The sequence below is a fragment of the Lampris incognitus genome, chromosome 14 (genome assembly GCF_029633865.1).
Source record: "Lampris incognitus isolate fLamInc1 chromosome 14, fLamInc1.hap2, whole genome shotgun sequence".
Lineage (NCBI taxonomy): Eukaryota > Metazoa > Chordata > Actinopteri > Lampriformes > Lampridae > Lampris > Lampris incognitus.
Genome location: NC_079224.1, coordinates 20,267,838 through 20,286,434, shown reverse-complemented (window position 1 = coordinate 20,286,434; position 18,597 = coordinate 20,267,838). Strand labels below are relative to the sequence as shown.

The window sequence follows — 18,597 nt, the reverse complement described above, 5'->3', positions numbered from 1 at the left end:
GACAGCTCAGGTTGGACAGTTTGGAGACAAAGCAAGAGAGGCAAGCTTGAGATGGCTTGGACGTGTGGAGGAGAGATGCTGGGTATATTGGAAGAAGGATGCTGAATATGGAGCTGCCAGAGAAGAAGAAAAGAGGAAGGCCAAAGAAGAGGTTTATGGATGTGGTGAGAGAGGACATGCAGGTGGCTGGTGTGACTGAGGAGGATGCAGAGGACAGGAAGAAATGGAAACAGATAATCCGCTGTGGTGACTCCTAACGGGAGCAGCCAATAGTTGTAGAAATAGTAGTAGTAGACCAAATCCCAATGCTCCAGTGCAGTGACGGGGACACCGTAATGTAGGAGATGCCGTCCTTCGGATGAGACGTTAAACTGAGGTCCTGACTCAATGTGGTCATTAAAGAGCCCATGGCACTTATCGCAAAGTGTAGGGGGTTTCCCCTGTGTCCTGGCAAAATTCCCAACTTGGCTCTTGGCTCAATGATTCCTCCCTCTCCACCTCAAGCTGATGTGTGGTGAGTGTTCTGGTGCAAAATGGCTGCCATCCATCACCCCAGGTGGGTGCTACACATTGGTGGTGGTTGAAGTGAGTTACTTCAATTTGAAGCACTTTGGGTGTCTAGAAAAGTGCTATATAAATGTAATGATTATCATTATTATATTGCATTGGGAAAAAAAATATTGGTATCAGTTATTGACCCAATTTACCATGGAAATTATCAGTTACTGGATATTGCAACAATGTCAATATTGTGCATCCTTAAACAATAACTAGTTTCTGGTATTGCTTTATATGGTTATTGCACTGTTACTTCTGTAGGTCATATTCCACTATGAATGTACACACATCTATTTTCAGATCACCCACACTTTTCAAGAATAAGGGCGATGTGCAGACTGTAGCAACTACAGAGGTATAAAGTTGATCAGCCACAGAATGAAGATATGGGAAAGCGTAAAAGAAGCTAGGTTAAAGTGTATCAGAAGTGTATCAGCAAGAGTTAAAGGGAAGGTTTACAAGATGGTTGTGAGACCAGCTATATTATATGGTTTGGAGACAGTGGCACTGATGAAAAGACAGGACGCGGAGCTGGAGGTGGCAGAGTTGAAGATGCTAAGATTTTCATTGGGAGTGACGAAGAAGGACAGGATTAGGAACAAGTACATTACAGGGACAGCTCAGGTTGGACAGTTTGGAGACAAAGCAAGAGAGGCAAGCTTGAGATGGCTTGGACGTGTGGAGGAGAGATGCTGGGTATATTGGAAGAAGGATGCTGAATATGGAGCTGCCAGAGAAGAAGAAAAGAGGAAGGCCAAAGAAGAGGTTTATGGATGTGGTGAGAGAGGACATGCAGGTGGCTGGTGTGACTGAGGAGGATGCAGAGGACAGGAAGAAATGGAAACAGATAATCCGCTGTGGTGACTCCTAACGGGAGCAGCCAATAGTTGTAGAAATAGTAGTAGTAGACCAAATCCCAATGCTCCAGTGCAGTGACGGGGACACCGTAATGTAGGAGATGCCGTCCTTCGGATGAGACGTTAAACTGAGGTCCTGACTCAATGTGGTCATTAAAGAGCCCATGGCACTTATCGCAAAGTGTAGGGGGTTTCCCCTGTGTCCTGGCAAAATTCCCAACTTGGCTCTTGGCTCAATGATTCCTCCCTCTCCACCTCAAGCTGATGTGTGGTGAGTGTTCTGGTGCAAAATGGCTGCCATCCATCACCCCAGGTGGGTGCTACACATTGGTGGTGGTTGAAGTGAGTTACTTCAATTTGAAGCACTTTGGGTGTCTAGAAAAGTGCTATATAAATGTAATGATTATCATTATTATATTGCATTGGGAAAAAAAATATTGGTATCAGTTATTGACCCAATTTACCATGGAAATTATCAGTTACTGGATATTGCAACAATGTCAATATTGTGCATCCTTAAACAATAACTAGTTTCTGGTATTGCTTTATATGGTTATTGCACTGTTACTTCTGTAGGTCATATTCCACTATGAATGTACACACATCTATTTTCAGATCACCCACACTGGCACGACTGCTTAAGTGACTACGGTAGCTGGTGTATTGAAATGCACATAGAGCAGTCCGGTGACTGGGATCAGTCTCTTCGCAAAAGAACATTTTCTAGCCACTACTGCCATACAATAATATAATCAAGCACACAGTGCAGAAACAAGCATCGGGCTCTCTCAATTTGACACCAAATGCCAAACAAACTCCAACAGTTTCCTCTAACCATGCCAATACCTATTTTTCACACTTCTCATATCTTTAAGCTCATATCTTCTCATATCGTAAGCACTTATCTTTTCTCTCTTTAAATAAAACTTTTGACTGTATTTCAGCGGATATTTTTTATCTCATGCATGCTGCATAACTCACCGAGGTAGTCATTCCTGACTGGACGAGAAACTCCCATACTCGCATAACATTGAACATTGAGAAATATTGCACTGTACGGTCATGAATAATTGGAGAAAACCACATGGAACGTTTGTTTCCATTTTGGGAATGAGCTTCAAATGGAGAGATTATGTAGTGACTTTAAAATTACCTTATGCCACAAATCTGGCACGTTGCTGGAGAATTTTAAGCCTTATTGTACTCCTGGTTTTCTCTTCTGCCAAGTAGATAATTACACTCACCATGTCAGTCATTCTGAGCAACCAAACAAGTTTTTAGACCTGGCACAACAGGTGAATGTTATTTACTACGTGGCAGAATAAAAAGCCAACAGTATAGTAACCCTATGAGGACAAAACTGAAAACCACTGGTTCACTGTAGGTACCCGATTCTCATTGTGTGAATATAAAGACGAACTGTGGTTTAGGATTATATAAATAAACAAATAAACCTGAAAACCGGTGGACATAATTATTCAAACTACCTTACAACTAATTTTGTTTTGCATGACTAGCCCCAGAATCCAAGAGAATCAAAATTCTAAACCCCAGCAATGTTGACACACAGTCTTGTTTGTTCAGTGCACAATGCCTATCTTGATCCTCACCCTCATTAATCTTGGCCATGTCCATGCTGCCGTTGTTCATCTGCAGAGTAGCCTGCAACGCTGGGAGGAGCTGATGGAGGAGGGCAGGATCCTGGAGCAGGGCTGTGGCCTGGGATTGGGCAGCTGGCGGCACAAGCACAGAGGAAGAGGAAGTGATGGAAGGAGTGGAGCCTGAAGCACCAGAGACAGAGTTCAGGCTCTGAGAGACAGAAGAGGAAGAGATGGAATGGCTGGAGTTGGATGCTGTGGACTGATCTCCTGAAGTGCTCTCTGCAGAAACAAGAAAGAAAGACATCATGAAAACCTCCTGCCTTCGGTAAAAACACCTGCATGAAGATCTGGTCATTCCTCACCACACTGGGCGAATGAAAATATAAAAATAAGCAGTTCATTCCCACTTGAGCAGTGAGATTTCAGTTAAAGAAAAGGCTAGCATTGATAAAGAAATCCAACTTCATGTCAACGTAACAAAGCATTACTCTACTAAAGAGCTCTAAAACACTGTAGATCTGGCTCTTCTTCTTATGTACAAGAATGTAGCCAATTATAGTTCTATGTATACCATGAGTCTATCTATTAACTACTAAGTGATCAGCAGGGAGCCACCAACTATGTCAGGGACAGGATGCCAAAACTAGCTATTTGTAAAACTATTTGTTCAAATCTTGATCTACAGTTGGTCCATACTTGATGTAGCTTTGTCCTGCAAGGCCTCTTGTCTGTAGTCCATGTCCTTGGGGAAGCTGTTGGCCGCCATCTTAGCAGAATCCTTCTGTCGTTCTCTGGAACAGGACAGAATAAATGCAGGAATTAACAATAGCAATGTGTACATTGAACATTTACTGTTAGAAAAGCTATAAAACCTGAAAAAAACAAATGTAACCAAAGGCCACAGTTTGCTTCTCAATTTGCTCCAGACTCAGCATACTTAATAAAATAGATCAGTCTTTAATTTGCCTTCAGCTAAGGGACATTATAGTTGTTCTAAAACAAGGCAGGCATTTACCAATTCCTTCCGTGAAATGCAAACTTACCAAAAATTGCTAACAATGTCCTTAAAGTCTTTATGCATGCTCAATAATCCAGGTGAGAAAATCAAAGAAGGTTGAATCAGTTCATCTGGACACAACGTTTATTGACAGATACTTGACCTCTTCAGTCTAAACTGACTGCAGGCATCCCCACCATAATAAACAATACGGTTACATAACAACTGAAACCAACAACCAGTTTCAGATGCAAATATGGGCATGACTAGGGTTGGGAACAGAAACTCGGTTCCAAATTAGAACCAATTAAAAATGCCAGGTACCCATTAAAAAAAGTTGAATTTCGGTTCTGCTTATTGGCTCCTAAAAGAGATATAAATCTTTATTATTGCAAATAACAGCTACATATGTGTCCAAGGACTTGGCGGCTTTTTTATTATTATTATTATTATTATTATATCTGGCAGGACCTGCCTACTTTACGCATCAATGCAACCGCGCCTGTGTGTCCGTGTCCATTTGTTTTGATACGAGCTAGCGGTTAGCATGTTTGTCTAGCATCACAGCAGCAGTTTGAAAGATGGACCACGGTAAATGGTCCAAAGTGTGGCTGTACTTTGCCAAAGAATGCGACAATAAAGCTGAGTGCAGTAAATGTGGGAAGTTTATTAGCTGCAAGGCAGGTTGCACCTCAAATCTGACCAAATGCTTAAGGCAACACGGCATCAATTTGAAAGAATGTACAGTGTTTGACGTCCTGCAGTCTCCGACTGCGAGTGTGTCAGACTCAAGACAGCGCCAGCACATCGCAAGCACCTCCAGTAGAGCCCGGGAAGACAACAAGCTGTGAGACACCGTTCTCTTTGGCAATAAAAGGAAGTATGACCAAGGAGAAAACCGAGGAGTGCCACAGAGCGGTAACAGCTTTTGTGGTGAAAGGGCTACACCTGTTCTCAGCTGTCGAATCCCCTTCATTTAGGTAGGAAAGGTTTAAAAAAAAATGGGAGAAAGAGTTTGATGGTGGTAGGTTACTTGTGCAGTAACAGTTACTGTCATGTTGAATTTTTCTTTGCAGGGAGATGACAGGGCCCTAAATTCAAAATACACTCCTCCTTCCAGATATAGTTTGAGCAATCCACTGATTTCCGCATGGTACATGGTGGAAAAGTCTAACATTTTAAATATCTGAGCTCAGTGATGTTAGCAAATGGTTCCGTTGTTACTGCTTTCCACTGTGTTGTTGTCAGGTGGAATATACGAGATTAGAGCGTTTTCCACTACTAATTATCTACAAATATGATTGTGTTGTTTGGACACCAGTATTTGTCTTGGATGATGTGTTTATTTGTATGTATTTACATTGTTAATATTCAGTTAATGCTTAAAAAAATAAAGATATTTTTGTTATCTAAACATTTGACCTCTTTTTTTACCATATTGGAATTGAAACTCGGGAATCGATAAGAACCGGAATCGTTAAGCAGAATCTGAATCGATAAAATTCAAACGATTCCCAACCCTCGGCATGACCATTAACTACAGTTTCAATGGCCATGTGTACTATTCACAGAGGATTTGGGAATGTTTGCAATCACAGCATTGTAAAATGGTGACAGATTGTCATCCTTTCGGCAGACAAAGGCAGATGCACTGTTGTATTAAACCAGACGTACTATCATGAGAAAGTTATGATGTTACTTAGCGACATGAATACTTATGAGCACCTGAACAGCACAATGCTATTGACAGAATTCTGTACCACTGATTATACCCAGGGGACGCTACACTTAGTCTGTATGGTTTACCTAAGATACATAAATAGGATGTGCCACTACTGCCTATTAACTCATGATTAACCTATAACATCTCTATGTTTCTTGCATGTATTTTTAACCCGTTGGTAGGCAGTAATGAACATCACTTTCAGAACACTATGGATTTTGTGGATAAGGTGAGGGACATCATTATGGCGAGGGATGGTCTCTTGATGATGTTAAGTCTCTCTTCACATGCATTCCTATTGATGAAGCAGTGGAGGTAGTACGTATGAAATTACAAAACGACCCCACGCTTAGCAATAGGGCCACCCTTAACACTGACCAAGTGTGTCTGCTCCTGAAACTGTGTCTTCAGTCCACGTACTTCACATACAGGGGGCAGTACTATAGGCAGAGGCATTGGTGTGCTATGGGTTCCCAAGTCTCATCTGTAGTGGCCAACTTGTACATGGAGGAAGTGGAAAAGAGGACTCTGATGTCCTATCCAGGGACACCACCTAGCCATTAGTTTAGATTTGTGGATGACACCTGGACTAAAATTAATTCTCAGGATTTGCCACATTTCACCAACCACATTAACTCTGTGGAAAACCACATTAAGTTCACCAGGGAGGATGTGAAAAATGACAGGTTAGCCTTCTTAGACTGTGAAATTGCAACTGGTGATAGGGGACATTTGATTGTTGATGTTTACCATAAACCAGCACATACTGATCAGTACTTAAGGTTTAACTCTCATCTTCCACTGAAGTGCAAACTAGGAGTCATCAGGACGTTGTACCACCAAGCTGACAACGTCCCCACTGACACAGCAACTGGGGAAGGGGAGAAATCCCACATTAAACAGGCCCTGGTTAAGTGTGGATATCCTAGCAGGGCGTTTGTCAAATCCAGGAAGAGGCCTAAACAGTGCACCAGCCAATCGAAGAGAGGAGAAAGAAAACAGCTGCTTAAGGATAAAGCAGTGGTGATTCCTTATGTGGCGGGAGTGCTGGAAAAGTTGAGACGGATATTTTCCAAACACCACATCTAAGTTGCTTTCAAACCCCAAAACACGCTGCGCCAGAAGTTGGTTCACCCCCCCAAAGGATCAGGTCCCCTGGCACAAACAGAGCAATATAGTGTATACTTTTAAGTGCCAGGAGGATTGACATGACTTGTACATTGGGGAAACTAAACAGACACTGGCCAAGAGGACAGCACAACACAGGAGAGCTTATGCGTCAGGCCAGGATTCTGCAGTCTACACCCATCTACAGGCCAGTGGCCACTCTTTCAGATGAGGATGCGCACATCGTTGATAGGGAGGAACACTGGTTTGCACAGGGAGTCAAAGAGGCCATCTATGTTAAGAGGGAATGACCATCCCTGAACCGAAGGGGGGGCTGAGAGTACATCTGTCGCCATCTTAGAGCCCAGACACACCAAACCGACATCAGAGAACTAGCGGCAACGAAGGCCGACTGTTGCATCACCTCACATCACCTACATCCAGGCCAAAAAGTAACACTTGAACACATCGCAAGACTACAGCCAACAGCCAACTAGCATGTATGTTCTGCGCCTGCATGACAGGAAATAACTCTCCATATCAGCAGGTGGTGGTAGTCTCTATTCATCATTCAAAATGTGAAACCGGAAGACCCAGGACTGCAGATATACAAACCGTAAACAAAGCAGCATTTTCTTACCATTTTCACTCAACTCTCACTCACTACAGACGGTGTCGTAATATAGCTACTTCTAATCGAGAATACGTCTGATAAAAAGTTGCAAATGTTACTGGCATTGTCAGCCCTTAGTGTTTTGGTTGTGGAAGAAGACAGAAAGGTGAGATGAAGACGAAAAATTAGAAGAGCCTTCTGTGTATGGCCTCTTGACTTGGTCATTTGCTTGCTTTCTTAACTTCCGTTTCTCTCTTCTTGTACACTGATTCACTAAGCTGAACAGCCAATCAGTGATCTCTCTCACCGACGGGCTTCACCATCAATTCAACATGCTGAATCAGCCGAAAAGCTGCCGACAGGGGTCCAACTTGTGCCAACAGTGCGGGACACACCGCAAAAACTGGGGCTATAGACGCTCACCGACGGCCTGGCATTGGCCACCTGGTGTGTCGTGGCCTTTATAATGCTGTGATTGCAAATATTCCCAAATCCTCTGTGAACAGTATACATGGCCATTGAAACTGACTGTAGTTAATGGTCACACCCATCTTTGCATATGAAACTGATCATTGGTTTTGGTCATTATGCAACTGTATTGTTAATAAGGGTGGGGATACCTGCACTCACTTTTGACTAAAGAGATTACTTATATCCCTTTCAGACCAAGCTCCGACCCGGGTCGGACCAGGGTTGATTTTGTGTATGAAAGGGATAACCCGGGTTGTCCGACCCCGCTTGGCGATCCGGGTCGAGAGGTGGGTCGGACCAGGGTCGGACACGGGTTGACTTCGGTGTGAAATTGCAGCACCCGGGTCACCAACAACCGGGGTGGGACAAATGAATCTATTGGTTATGAATGGGGACGCACAGCAGTGACGCAATTATAGGTTTCTGTTGTCCATAAACAAACGGTGCGACGCTGGCGGGATTGTTTTTTCAAATACATTGTTGGTGAACATGGATTAAAGCAACATGGAGAAATGGCAAGATTTCGAAGTGCGGGAGCTCCTCGCTGTGCGTGGTGAGGAAGAGATCAACAGGCAGATGACCGGGGCGGTGAGGGACAACGTTGTGTACGCGAACCTAAGAAGGCTGCTGCACCAGAGAGGCGTCCGGCGATCCCAAAAACAGATCACAAACAAACTGAAGGCACTGAAGAAACAATACACCCAGATCCACGACCACAATAAAAACCGGAGCAGTGTTGGGCGAGTGGACTGGCCGTATTATGATCTGTGCAACAGTATTTTCGGACACACTGCTCTCCTCAATCCAGTGCAGCTCTCCTCTAGCTCCGGACAGGCCAGAGAAGAAACGCCATCGCCATCAACCTCGTCTTCTTCATGTAATGAGGGGGAAAGAGATGATATGTCGGACACGGCGTCTTCATCAGAGAACGTAACGGTAGAGGACCTCGACCGGTCGGACACGGCACATCCCTTGCAATCAAGTGGTAAGTGGAAATATAAAATAGATGCATGATGATACGTATCTGTCAATAAACGTATCCATATTAACTGATTCAACCTTCTTTGAATGTCCTTAAAGCCACCATAAGATCAGAACTGACTAACTATATACATTTTTCCACCTGACATCTTACTGGGTTGACTAGAGTACGGATCCAGACTAACTTTTCCTAGAGCTACCAACTTTCTCAGTTGGTTGCACTAGCACATGATTTGGTCACAACTTTTTTTTCCTTTTCTTTTTTTGCACAGCACGGTATTAATAGTTGTCTTAATGTGCGTAGTGATGGGATTGCTGGCCTGTTAACAGTCCACCTATGGTTTTTCGACTTTTATTCGATACGAATAAAAGCGCCAACCAATCTCTGTGCCCCTGGTGTAATTACCGGCGGAACAGCGGGGGTATTTGTGAGCTGAACCACCATCTAAATGCTGCCCCATCTGGCATTCAGATATGGGCTAACAGGGGTATTAAAAAATTCTCAGATCTTTATGCAGACAGGACTTATCTTTCATTTGATCAATTATGTAGAAGATATCAAATTCCTAGGAAACTTTTCTCTTTTTTTTTTCAAATACAACTAAAGAGCTTCATATTATCGGAGTACAAACAGATACTCGTACCACCATTGTCAATTACTGAAAAAAAAAGCACTTGAAAATGTACACAATTGAGGCCTTATATCAAGATTTTATAATTTGGTGATGACAAATTCTGAGAAATCATTCAACAAACTAAAACACTTGGAGAGTGAGCAGGCAGCAACGGAAAGTAGCATTCGTCGAGCGTGCTAGAGAGCGAATGACGAGAGGGAGCAGCAATAGTGAGAACAAATGTTTTTCGAAGGTTTTTAAATCACCACAACCCCGAGAGGTTCTTCAGCACGGTCATAACTTTGCACAAAAAATGTTAGCCCGATAAATCTAGTAGTTTGCGAGATTAGCCGCGGACAAAGACACACACACTCACCCACAACCAAATGCATAATCCCCTACCGCCTGGCGGAGATAACTTTAAAACTTCCAATTTTCCCATTGCTGTGATCAGAAATGCAGATACAGATGTATTAGTTATGAGTGGCCAGATAATAGACCTACCTTTCAAGCAAGTCCTTAGGCTTTTCCCATTGGGAGACCTCGGTTCTACAGTTATAGTAATACCTCTTCCCAGATGAGCTGATGTGTTCTGTCCAGTCATCGGCTGGGTCTTGGCGCTGAGACAGACATCATATAAGTAAGCATTTATCAGAGTAACACATCAGCTACTGCAACCTTTAGCATAACAAAGCATCATTTAGACACACTTAGCACGTCATTGGATGATAGGCATTTCCCTGATACTTTTTATCCCATCATAGTTAAAGTCTTATTTTAAAGTATTCTCCAATATGTATTAATACATGGAAAGTCATGTCATGACAGACTACGCTCTTTCAGCAACATGCCTTCATAGAATACAAAGGGACGGCATTAGTGGGTGGAGTACATTCAGACACCCAAGCCAGAGGGTGTACTGCTGTACCAAGTTTTCCAAATGAGTGCATGGTAGCCAGCATCACATCTTGTTAGAGGGCCCTAAATTCCTAGCAGCAGATCTAGTAACATGTACGCACACCTAGGAGGTTCCCAATACAACCAGCCTTCTGTTTGGTGCCCATAGACAGCTTCATTCGATCGATAGCCTTGTACTGATCAGTCAGGGCTCCTCTTTAACTGTTGAATCTGTCCACAAAAATTACAACTAGCCCATTAATGAGTGATAATTGTATTTTGCAGAAGCTAAGAGATCAAAGAATCTCTCCCAGGCTCCTCAAACAAAGACGGTGCAAAATTAATAACCATAATGTGACTTTTAGCAACAAAAAAATTTATGGGTATGGGCTCAACTATCCCATGCAGTAAAGGCTCTTTTCTCTTGCCATTTATGACCCATGTAGAGCCACTGCCCACTTTCGCTTACCAACATAAACAAAGGCTTGACTTTTACAGTCATGGGGCAACCAAGGTGGAACACTTTAGGCATCCTTTAGACAACTAAAAACAAAGCTTTTGACACAGTAGTTTGAGCAAAATTATATTCAGCATTAGATCTGATTTATTCAAAAATGAATGTTAACTTGTCACTTGTAAGAGAACATTTTACTGTTCACCGAGCATGTTTGCTCAGCTTTCAACGATAAGATTTTAATAATATATTTTATGTGTATATCGCTTTTCAAGGTACAAAGACGTTTTACATAAGATAAATAAATACAGCAATACACGACAAAAATGTAACACAACATTAATCATACATTAAAAGCAATTCTGAAAAGGTGAGTTTTAATGAATGATTTGATGTATCTGATGTATTTGGGAAGGGAGTTCAAGAGGGAAGGGGCTGCTATGGAGAAGGCTCTGTCACCCCAAGTACGGTGTTCGGTCATGTGTGGTGGAGACAGGGGCATCCAGGCAGCATAGCGGTATATTCCGTTGCCTACCAACACGGGGATCACCTGTTCGAATTCCTGTGTTACTTCCGGCTTGTTTGGGCGTCCCTATAGACACAATGGCCATGTCTACAGGTGGGAAGCCGGATGTTGGTATGTGTCCTGGTCGCTGCACTAGCGCCTCCCATGCACTACGTCCCCCTGGTGAAAAGAAGTGGCTGGCGACTCCACATGCATCAGAGGAGGCATTGGGTCATCTGCAGCCCTCCTCAGATCGGCAGAGGGGGTGGAGCAGTGACCGGGACAGCTCAAAGAGCGGGGATGACTGGCCAGGTACAATTAGGGAGAAAAGGGGGGGGGGTAGAGACAGGAGGTTGGCATCAGAGGAGTGAAGGTTGTGTGAAGGAGAATGGTAGTGGAACAGGTCCGTGAGGTAGGAGGGAGCCTGATTATGGAGGGCTTTGTGAGTGAGGAGAAAGACTTTAAATTGGATCCATTGTGGGACGGGGAGCCAGTGGCGGTTCTGGAGGACAGAAGTGATGTTGTCACAGGAATGGGAGTAGGTGAGCGGGCAAGTTCTGGATGTACTGGAGTTTGTTAGGACTTTGGATGCTGAGCCATATAGAATGCTGTTGCAGTAGTTGATTGACTATTACTTTTGCTTCATATTATGTCCCAAGCTTTGATTATTGGTTGAATGAAGACATAGCAAAGTCATAATAAATTCAGTCAATCCTCCGATGAGAAACTAGCTAAACTTACCACCTATTAAGTGTTCAAGAAAACATGCCACTTCACCTACAAAATGTATGGAATCACATTCTAGTTCTATTTGGGAAATCACCTTTGTGATCTTCTCTGGTTTTGAACTGAATTTGAAAATAAAGCCTTGTGGCCTTAGGTTCCAATTGTTCAACTGATCATTTGATTAGAGTCATTCAACTGGTGTTTGTATTTGTACACTTCTTTTTCAAATACACTACATGGCTGGAAGTATGTGGACACCCCTTCTAATTAGTTGGTTCGGCTATTTCAGCCACACCCATTGCCAACAGGTGCAAAAAACAAACAAAAACAAAAACACAAAACAAAAAACAAAATCAAGCATACAGCCATGCAGTCTCCATGGACAAACATTGGCAGTAGAATGGGTCGTACTGAAGAGCTCAGTGACTTTCACCATGGCACTATCATAGGGTGCCACCTTCCCAACTAGTCAGTTTTTCAATTTCTGCCCTGCTAGATCTGGCCCAGCCAACTGTAGGTGCTGTTATATGCAAGTACTGCTGTAAACCGGAGTCAAATTTCTTGTATGCATAAACACACTTGGCCAACAAAGTTGACTCTGGTTCTGTTATTGTGAAGTGGAAATATCTAGGAGCAACAACAGCTTAGAGCTGAAGCAGTAGGCCACAAGCTCACAGAACAGGTCCACCGAGTGCTGAAGTGCGTAGCATGTAAAAGTTGTTTGTCCTCGTTTGCATCACTCACCACTGAGTTCCAAACTTTGTGGAAAAGGTTGGAGAAGGTTTTCCAGTTTCAGCATGACCACATGCATAAAACAAGGTTCATAAAGACATGGTTTGCAGAGTTGGATGTGGAAGAACTTGACTGGCCTGCACGCAGCCATGACCTCAACCCCATCCAACCACTTCGGGATGAATTGGAACACAAGTCAGGCCTTCTCCCTAACATCAGCGCCCAACCTCACAAATGCTGTTGTGACTGAATGAGAGTGAATCCCCACAGCCATGTTCCAAAATCTAGTGAGCACTTTCCCAGAAGAGTAGAGGCTGATACAACAGCAAAGGGGAGACCAACTCAATATTAACACCCATGGTTTTGGAATGAGATGTTCAACAAGCACATTTGAGTGTGATGTTTGGGTGTCCACATACTTTTAGCTATGCATAGCCAAAAGTATTGACCTTTACTTTGTTGCATGATTCCATTACAAAACACAAGAATTATTCAAAACACTGTTTACTACAGTAAATACAATAATAAAGCCCTCAGTGGTGGTTTAGCTCAGTTTTATTTGGGTCGACCTCAACCCTTGAGGGATGACCTCAAAATGAGCTCTTGGTTGCCCCATTTACAACTGGAAATGTTCCTTAAAAGCGACCCCTGCAAACCATGTATTTATATGTTTTTTTTTTAATAGCCTAAACTTCTGTCTAGCTAGCCTGTCATGACATTAGCCTTACTGACTTTAACATATCTGGTCTTTCGCACCAAAGGCGTGCAAAATACTAACAGACACGAAGAAATAAGGGCAGCAACGCCCAGTTAACTGTACCCCGGAGTCACCCAGATGGCCTGTGTGTATCCATGCTGATAAAAGCAGGGTAGATAATAAAGTGGCATCTTACCCTGTCTGCGGGCTTGCTCTGAGTGGAATGTGAATCAGAGCTGTGTTGGGAGCTGCTGTTGTGAGAATTCTCTTGGGGAGAATCAGTGGTCCCTGCAACAAAGTAACATGGCATTAGATATCAATACCATATTATGGGGATCTTCACAGGTTAGCGACCAATGCAGTACAGCTAGTGAGAAATCATCACCCCTTTGCCCATTTTTAACTCAGCACCATTTAGGCTTATATATTCAAAGACTAGCTGAGTAGATGCTGCTTAGCTACCATGTGCATGCCCTTCTGGCACCAGCTTCAGCACTTCTTACAACTCATTTTTTACTATGTGCAATTGTACTATAGGAAGATTTTTAAAAGCTGTTAGGAAAGAACAAATGGCTTTCCAAATTGAGAAATGAGGTCTTTAAAAAGTCCAGTATATTCAAACGGCCAAATGATGGATAGTTTTATTCTATTTGCTAGTTTCACCACAATTTCATAGTTACGATTCACTATTTTGGCCTACTTCTGCATTCTGAAGCTACAGGTCATCTTGGTTGACATAGGTCTTAAAACAGAGCTGTAATCTCAAACTGCAAATTATAAAAAAGCACAACCAAACAAGAAATTTCTGTTAAAGATTCTCAGCTAGTCACAGATGGTTGAATCAGTTCATCTGGACACAATATTTATGTAGAGAGAAAAGTTTCATCACTCATTTAGGTGACCTCTTCAGTCTCAACTGACTGCAAGTATTCTAACCCTTATAAACAATACAGTGGCATAACAACCGAAAACAATCAGTTTCATATGCAAATTGTTGTGAGCTTAACTGGACTTTCAATGACAATGTGTACTATTCACAGAGGATTTTTGGGAGTGGCTGTAATCACAGCATTTTAAGATGGCAACAGATATACCCTTAGCCTCCCCCCAGTTCAGTGATGGTCGTTTCCTCTTCACATAGATGGTCTCTTTGACTCCCTGTTCAAACCAGAGTTCCTCCCTATTAAGGATGTGCACTTCCTCATCCTTGAAAGAATGGCCACGCCACTGGCCTGTAGATGCATGTAGACTGTGGGGTCCTGGCTTGACACATGAGCTCTTCTGTGTTGGACCATCCTCTTGGCCAACGTCTGTTTGGTTTCCTTGTTCCGTTTGTGCTGGGGAACCCGATCCTTGGGGTGGAACAATTTCTAGGGCAGCGTGTTTTGAGGTTTGAAAGCAACAGAGATGCGGTGTTTGGAAAATATACGTCTCAACTTTTCCAATACATGGCCAGCGGCTGTTTGGTTTCCCCAATGTACAAGTCACGACAATCCTCCTGGCACTTAACAGGTATACACTATATTGCCGTTTGTGCCAAGGAACTTGATCCTTGGGGTGGACCAATTTTTGATGCAGTGTGTTTTGGGGTTTGAAAGCAACTGAGACCCAATGTTTGGAAAATACCAACACATACTGCTCAGTACTTAAGGATTTGACTCATCATCCACTGGAGCACAAACCAGGAGACATCAAGATGCTGTAACAACAAGCTGACAACGTCCCACCAACACAGGGGCCAGGAAAGGGGAGAAGTCCCACATTAAGGCCCTGGTTAAGTGCAGTTATCCTAAATGGGTATTTGTCAAAGCAAGGAAGATGCCCCAACACTGCATCAGCCGATTGAAGGGAGAAGGTCAACAGCTGCCTAAACGTAAACCAGTCGTGAGTCCGTATGTGGCGGCAGTGTCAGAAGAGTTGAGGCGCATATTTTCCCAAACATCATGTCTCAGTTGTTTACAAACCCCAAAACACGCTGCACCAGAAATAGTAGTCTCAGACATAGTACATCTGTTGCAATCTTACAATTCTGTGATTACAACCATTCCCAAATCCTCTGAATAGTACACAATGCCACTGAAACTCCAGTTAATGCTCATGGCAATTTGCATATGAAACCGATCTTTTTCGGTCGTTATGCCACTGTACTGTTTATAAGGGTGGGGGTACCTGCAGTCAATTGAGACTGAAGAGGTCACTTATGCCCCTTTTCCACTACATGGTACCGGCTCAACTCGACTCGCCCTTTTTTCGTTTGCCATTAGTGGAAAGTACTGGCATTTTGGTAACTGTTACCACCTTTGTCGAGGTTCCAAAAACACTGGGGCAGGTAACAAAACCAATGCAGACCTCTGATTGGTCAGAGAAACATCACTGTGTCCTTTTGCGTCACTGCGTCATCAGTGCACGTATGGGATATCACCTGGCATTTTTAAATATCGAAACGGTGGAAGCGGAGTTATCTTAAAAAGTATATTTTGAAATTGAAAAAAACGGAGAGCCGAAAATCGACATTGTGGATTATGGTGATGGAAAACGACACAGAAGCGAGTCAGGTTGGTACCATGTAGTGGAAAAGGGGCATTAGATGACTGATGAAATGTTTCTCAAATGTTGTGTCCAAATGAACTGATTAAACCATAGCATACTAACATACATATGCTACAAAACTCTTGTCAGTAGCCCACACTGTGTTGCCTGTAGATGGGATATTGCCCCCAACAATATAGTTGTGCGTGACATTAATTTAATTTAGCAGAAAAGCCTTTTATTCTATTTGTGTCTTGTGGCTGCCACCCAGTGCTTTTTGGTGGGCTGGCAAAAAGAGCCCTACAGATGATGGCATTTACTCCATTTTGAGAGATGGACTTTTAAATGTGAGAATACGTCAAAAATTGACACTAAATGTTACTCCTGTCAGGTCTCACACTAGATCATTAAGGCTGCACTAAATGAAACTATTATGCATACAAGTCATGCTACTTTTGCAAAAAAAAGTCAGGCGCACAAATTCTGCTGCCAGATGGGTCCAAGCCATGTCTCGTTTGAGAAAAGTGTATTTAAGGCATGTGTATTAATTCTCCAAGCTGCCAGTTCGTTTCCTACCATTTTTTCCTCTAAGTGTGTGAGACGATGTTTTGGCCTTGCCATGTCCTGCACCATCACCATGTCTGTTGACAGGACTTTCGTCTGAGCGTCGTAGAATCTTGTAGGGGGGTGTGGGGTCCGATGACCCATCTCGCACCTTGTCATAACGGAGAAGGCTGCTGGACTGGCTTTTTGGTTGAGACTTATGGGTCTGAAATTGATGTCGCATGGTATTAAAATAGTGCAGAAACACTATTTTATTGACAGAAAATTAGTCAATTATGATTTTAATAATTGATTGGTCATTCTATCATTTATGAAGTTAAAAATACAAAAAAAATCTGGTTACACCTTCACAAATGCAGATACTGTAAAAACAAATAGCCTAATTAAGTTATTTTCTAGATGATGATCAGACAAAAAAAGCTTTAATACATAACATTGGGCTCTGCAAACACATGATGGTGATTTTTGACCTTTTTAGATCATATGAATCATGAAAAATTAAGTCTACAGATTAAGACTGATAATGCATATCATAACTACTTCCTGTTGTATACATAAAAAAAATCCAACAGAATTTACAGAGAAAATCTTATTTATCATCACAGTATAATTTTGGGAAGCCAAACCTGACTCAACTCCTACATTCCGAAGGAACAGTGACCTGTTACCTTGAAATAGACAGAGACCTACATGGGTACTGTTGATGGCTAGCGATCTATGCTTTTCGCCATTTTCAGAACAGGATCAGGCAAACCTACCTGATAGGATTGTGAATCCCTTCGGTCGTTGCACCTGTAAAGAGACAAAGATAACACTTTTCTGTGTTAGGTAGCACTGAAAAGACAATTTGCTTAACTAACGTGGTTGGCTAATTTGACAAATAAGCTCAGCTCAACGCTAACTGCAATTCAGGCTAGCTTAGTAACTAGCGTTTTACTAGCCTTTGCATAAGCTAGTTGCAAGATTTACCAATCGTGTTCTATAACAAAAATACAATTTCTGAAATTCAGATAAAACCCTTCAGATAAGTTAAGATAACGCATGGGTGTGTGGAAATCGACATAACGCGAAGTTGCGAGATATCCAACTTTAACTAGGTCAGAATGATTTGGTTCCGGGAATTACCCCAAACCTAAATAGCTAACTTTGCTAGCAGCCGACTGCATTTACACCGATGACCGAATCACCAACAATCTAAACTACGATAAAACCAAAAACCGTGGATGGAATACAATAAAAGAAAACAACACGTTTATTCTTGATATCCAAGTTACCCATCGCTGACTCTCGTTGGTTTCCTTGCATGCATCACCATCAAGGCCGTGGTGATGTGTGCGTGATCGTGAGGGGGAACTGTGGCCTCTCGACTGTCTGATCTGGAGCCTCTTCTCTTTTCTTTTCCTGTGTTTAAAGCAGATTTTCTTCCACTATATCTGTCTTACCAAACAGATGCCTAAGAGCTGTGAGCCGAGCACAAGCATCGCTCAGTGGTTGGTCCGTCAAAAAAAGACAAATAAACAAAACACATTCAGCGCATGATCTACCGTGTTTAGATATGTTCTTAGCTTGACTAAGGCAGCTCAAGCGAGAGGCGCAGCGGCAGAGTTGGGAAATAGAGAAAACGACGTAGATCCGATTCGTTCCGTACACACCGCCCCCCGCTTCCACCAGTCCTTCACTTCTTCTTCTGCCTCTTTTTCTTCTTCTTTCTTTTTCCTCTTCTTACTCACCCTTCTCCTTCGTCGCCTTCTTTTGATGCTGCTGCTTCCTCTTCTTCTTCCTCCTCTTCTTTTTCTTTTTCTTGTATTTACTGTCGGGTGGCAACTAGCGTTTATGGTGCATTACCGCCACCTACTATGTTGGAGTGTGGTTCAGAGAATTAAAGGATGAAAGGCAAGAGGGGGGGGACTAATAATAATAAATGATAATAGCACTAGATCCTCTTCATTATGCCACTTTCAAATGCACAAC

At 42.7% G+C, this 18,597-nt stretch overlaps 1 protein-coding gene across 2 annotated transcripts in view; it reads right to left on the bottom strand.

Annotated features, from left to right (window-relative positions):
- The window catches only part of LOC130123698 (WW domain-containing adapter protein with coiled-coil-like), a 34,469-nt gene extending 16,173 nt beyond the window's left edge, over positions 1-18,296 (bottom strand). For both annotated transcript variants that reach the window (XM_056292955.1, XM_056292956.1), the window contains exons 1-7: positions 17,901-18,296; positions 17,385-17,418; positions 16,639-16,831; positions 13,730-13,821; positions 10,027-10,142; positions 3,713-3,807; positions 3,026-3,295 (exon numbers count right to left, since the gene is read on the bottom strand). In XM_056292955.1, the coding sequence (XP_056148930.1) occupies positions 3,026-3,295; positions 3,713-3,807; positions 10,027-10,142; positions 13,730-13,821; positions 16,639-16,831; positions 17,385-17,418; positions 17,901-17,941 (841 nt within the window). In that variant the 5' untranslated portion in view covers positions 17,942-18,296. The remainder of the gene's footprint in view (positions 1-3,025; positions 3,296-3,712; positions 3,808-10,026; positions 10,143-13,729; positions 13,822-16,638; positions 16,832-17,384; positions 17,419-17,900) is intronic.
- Positions 18,297-18,597: the final 301 nt, after the last annotated feature.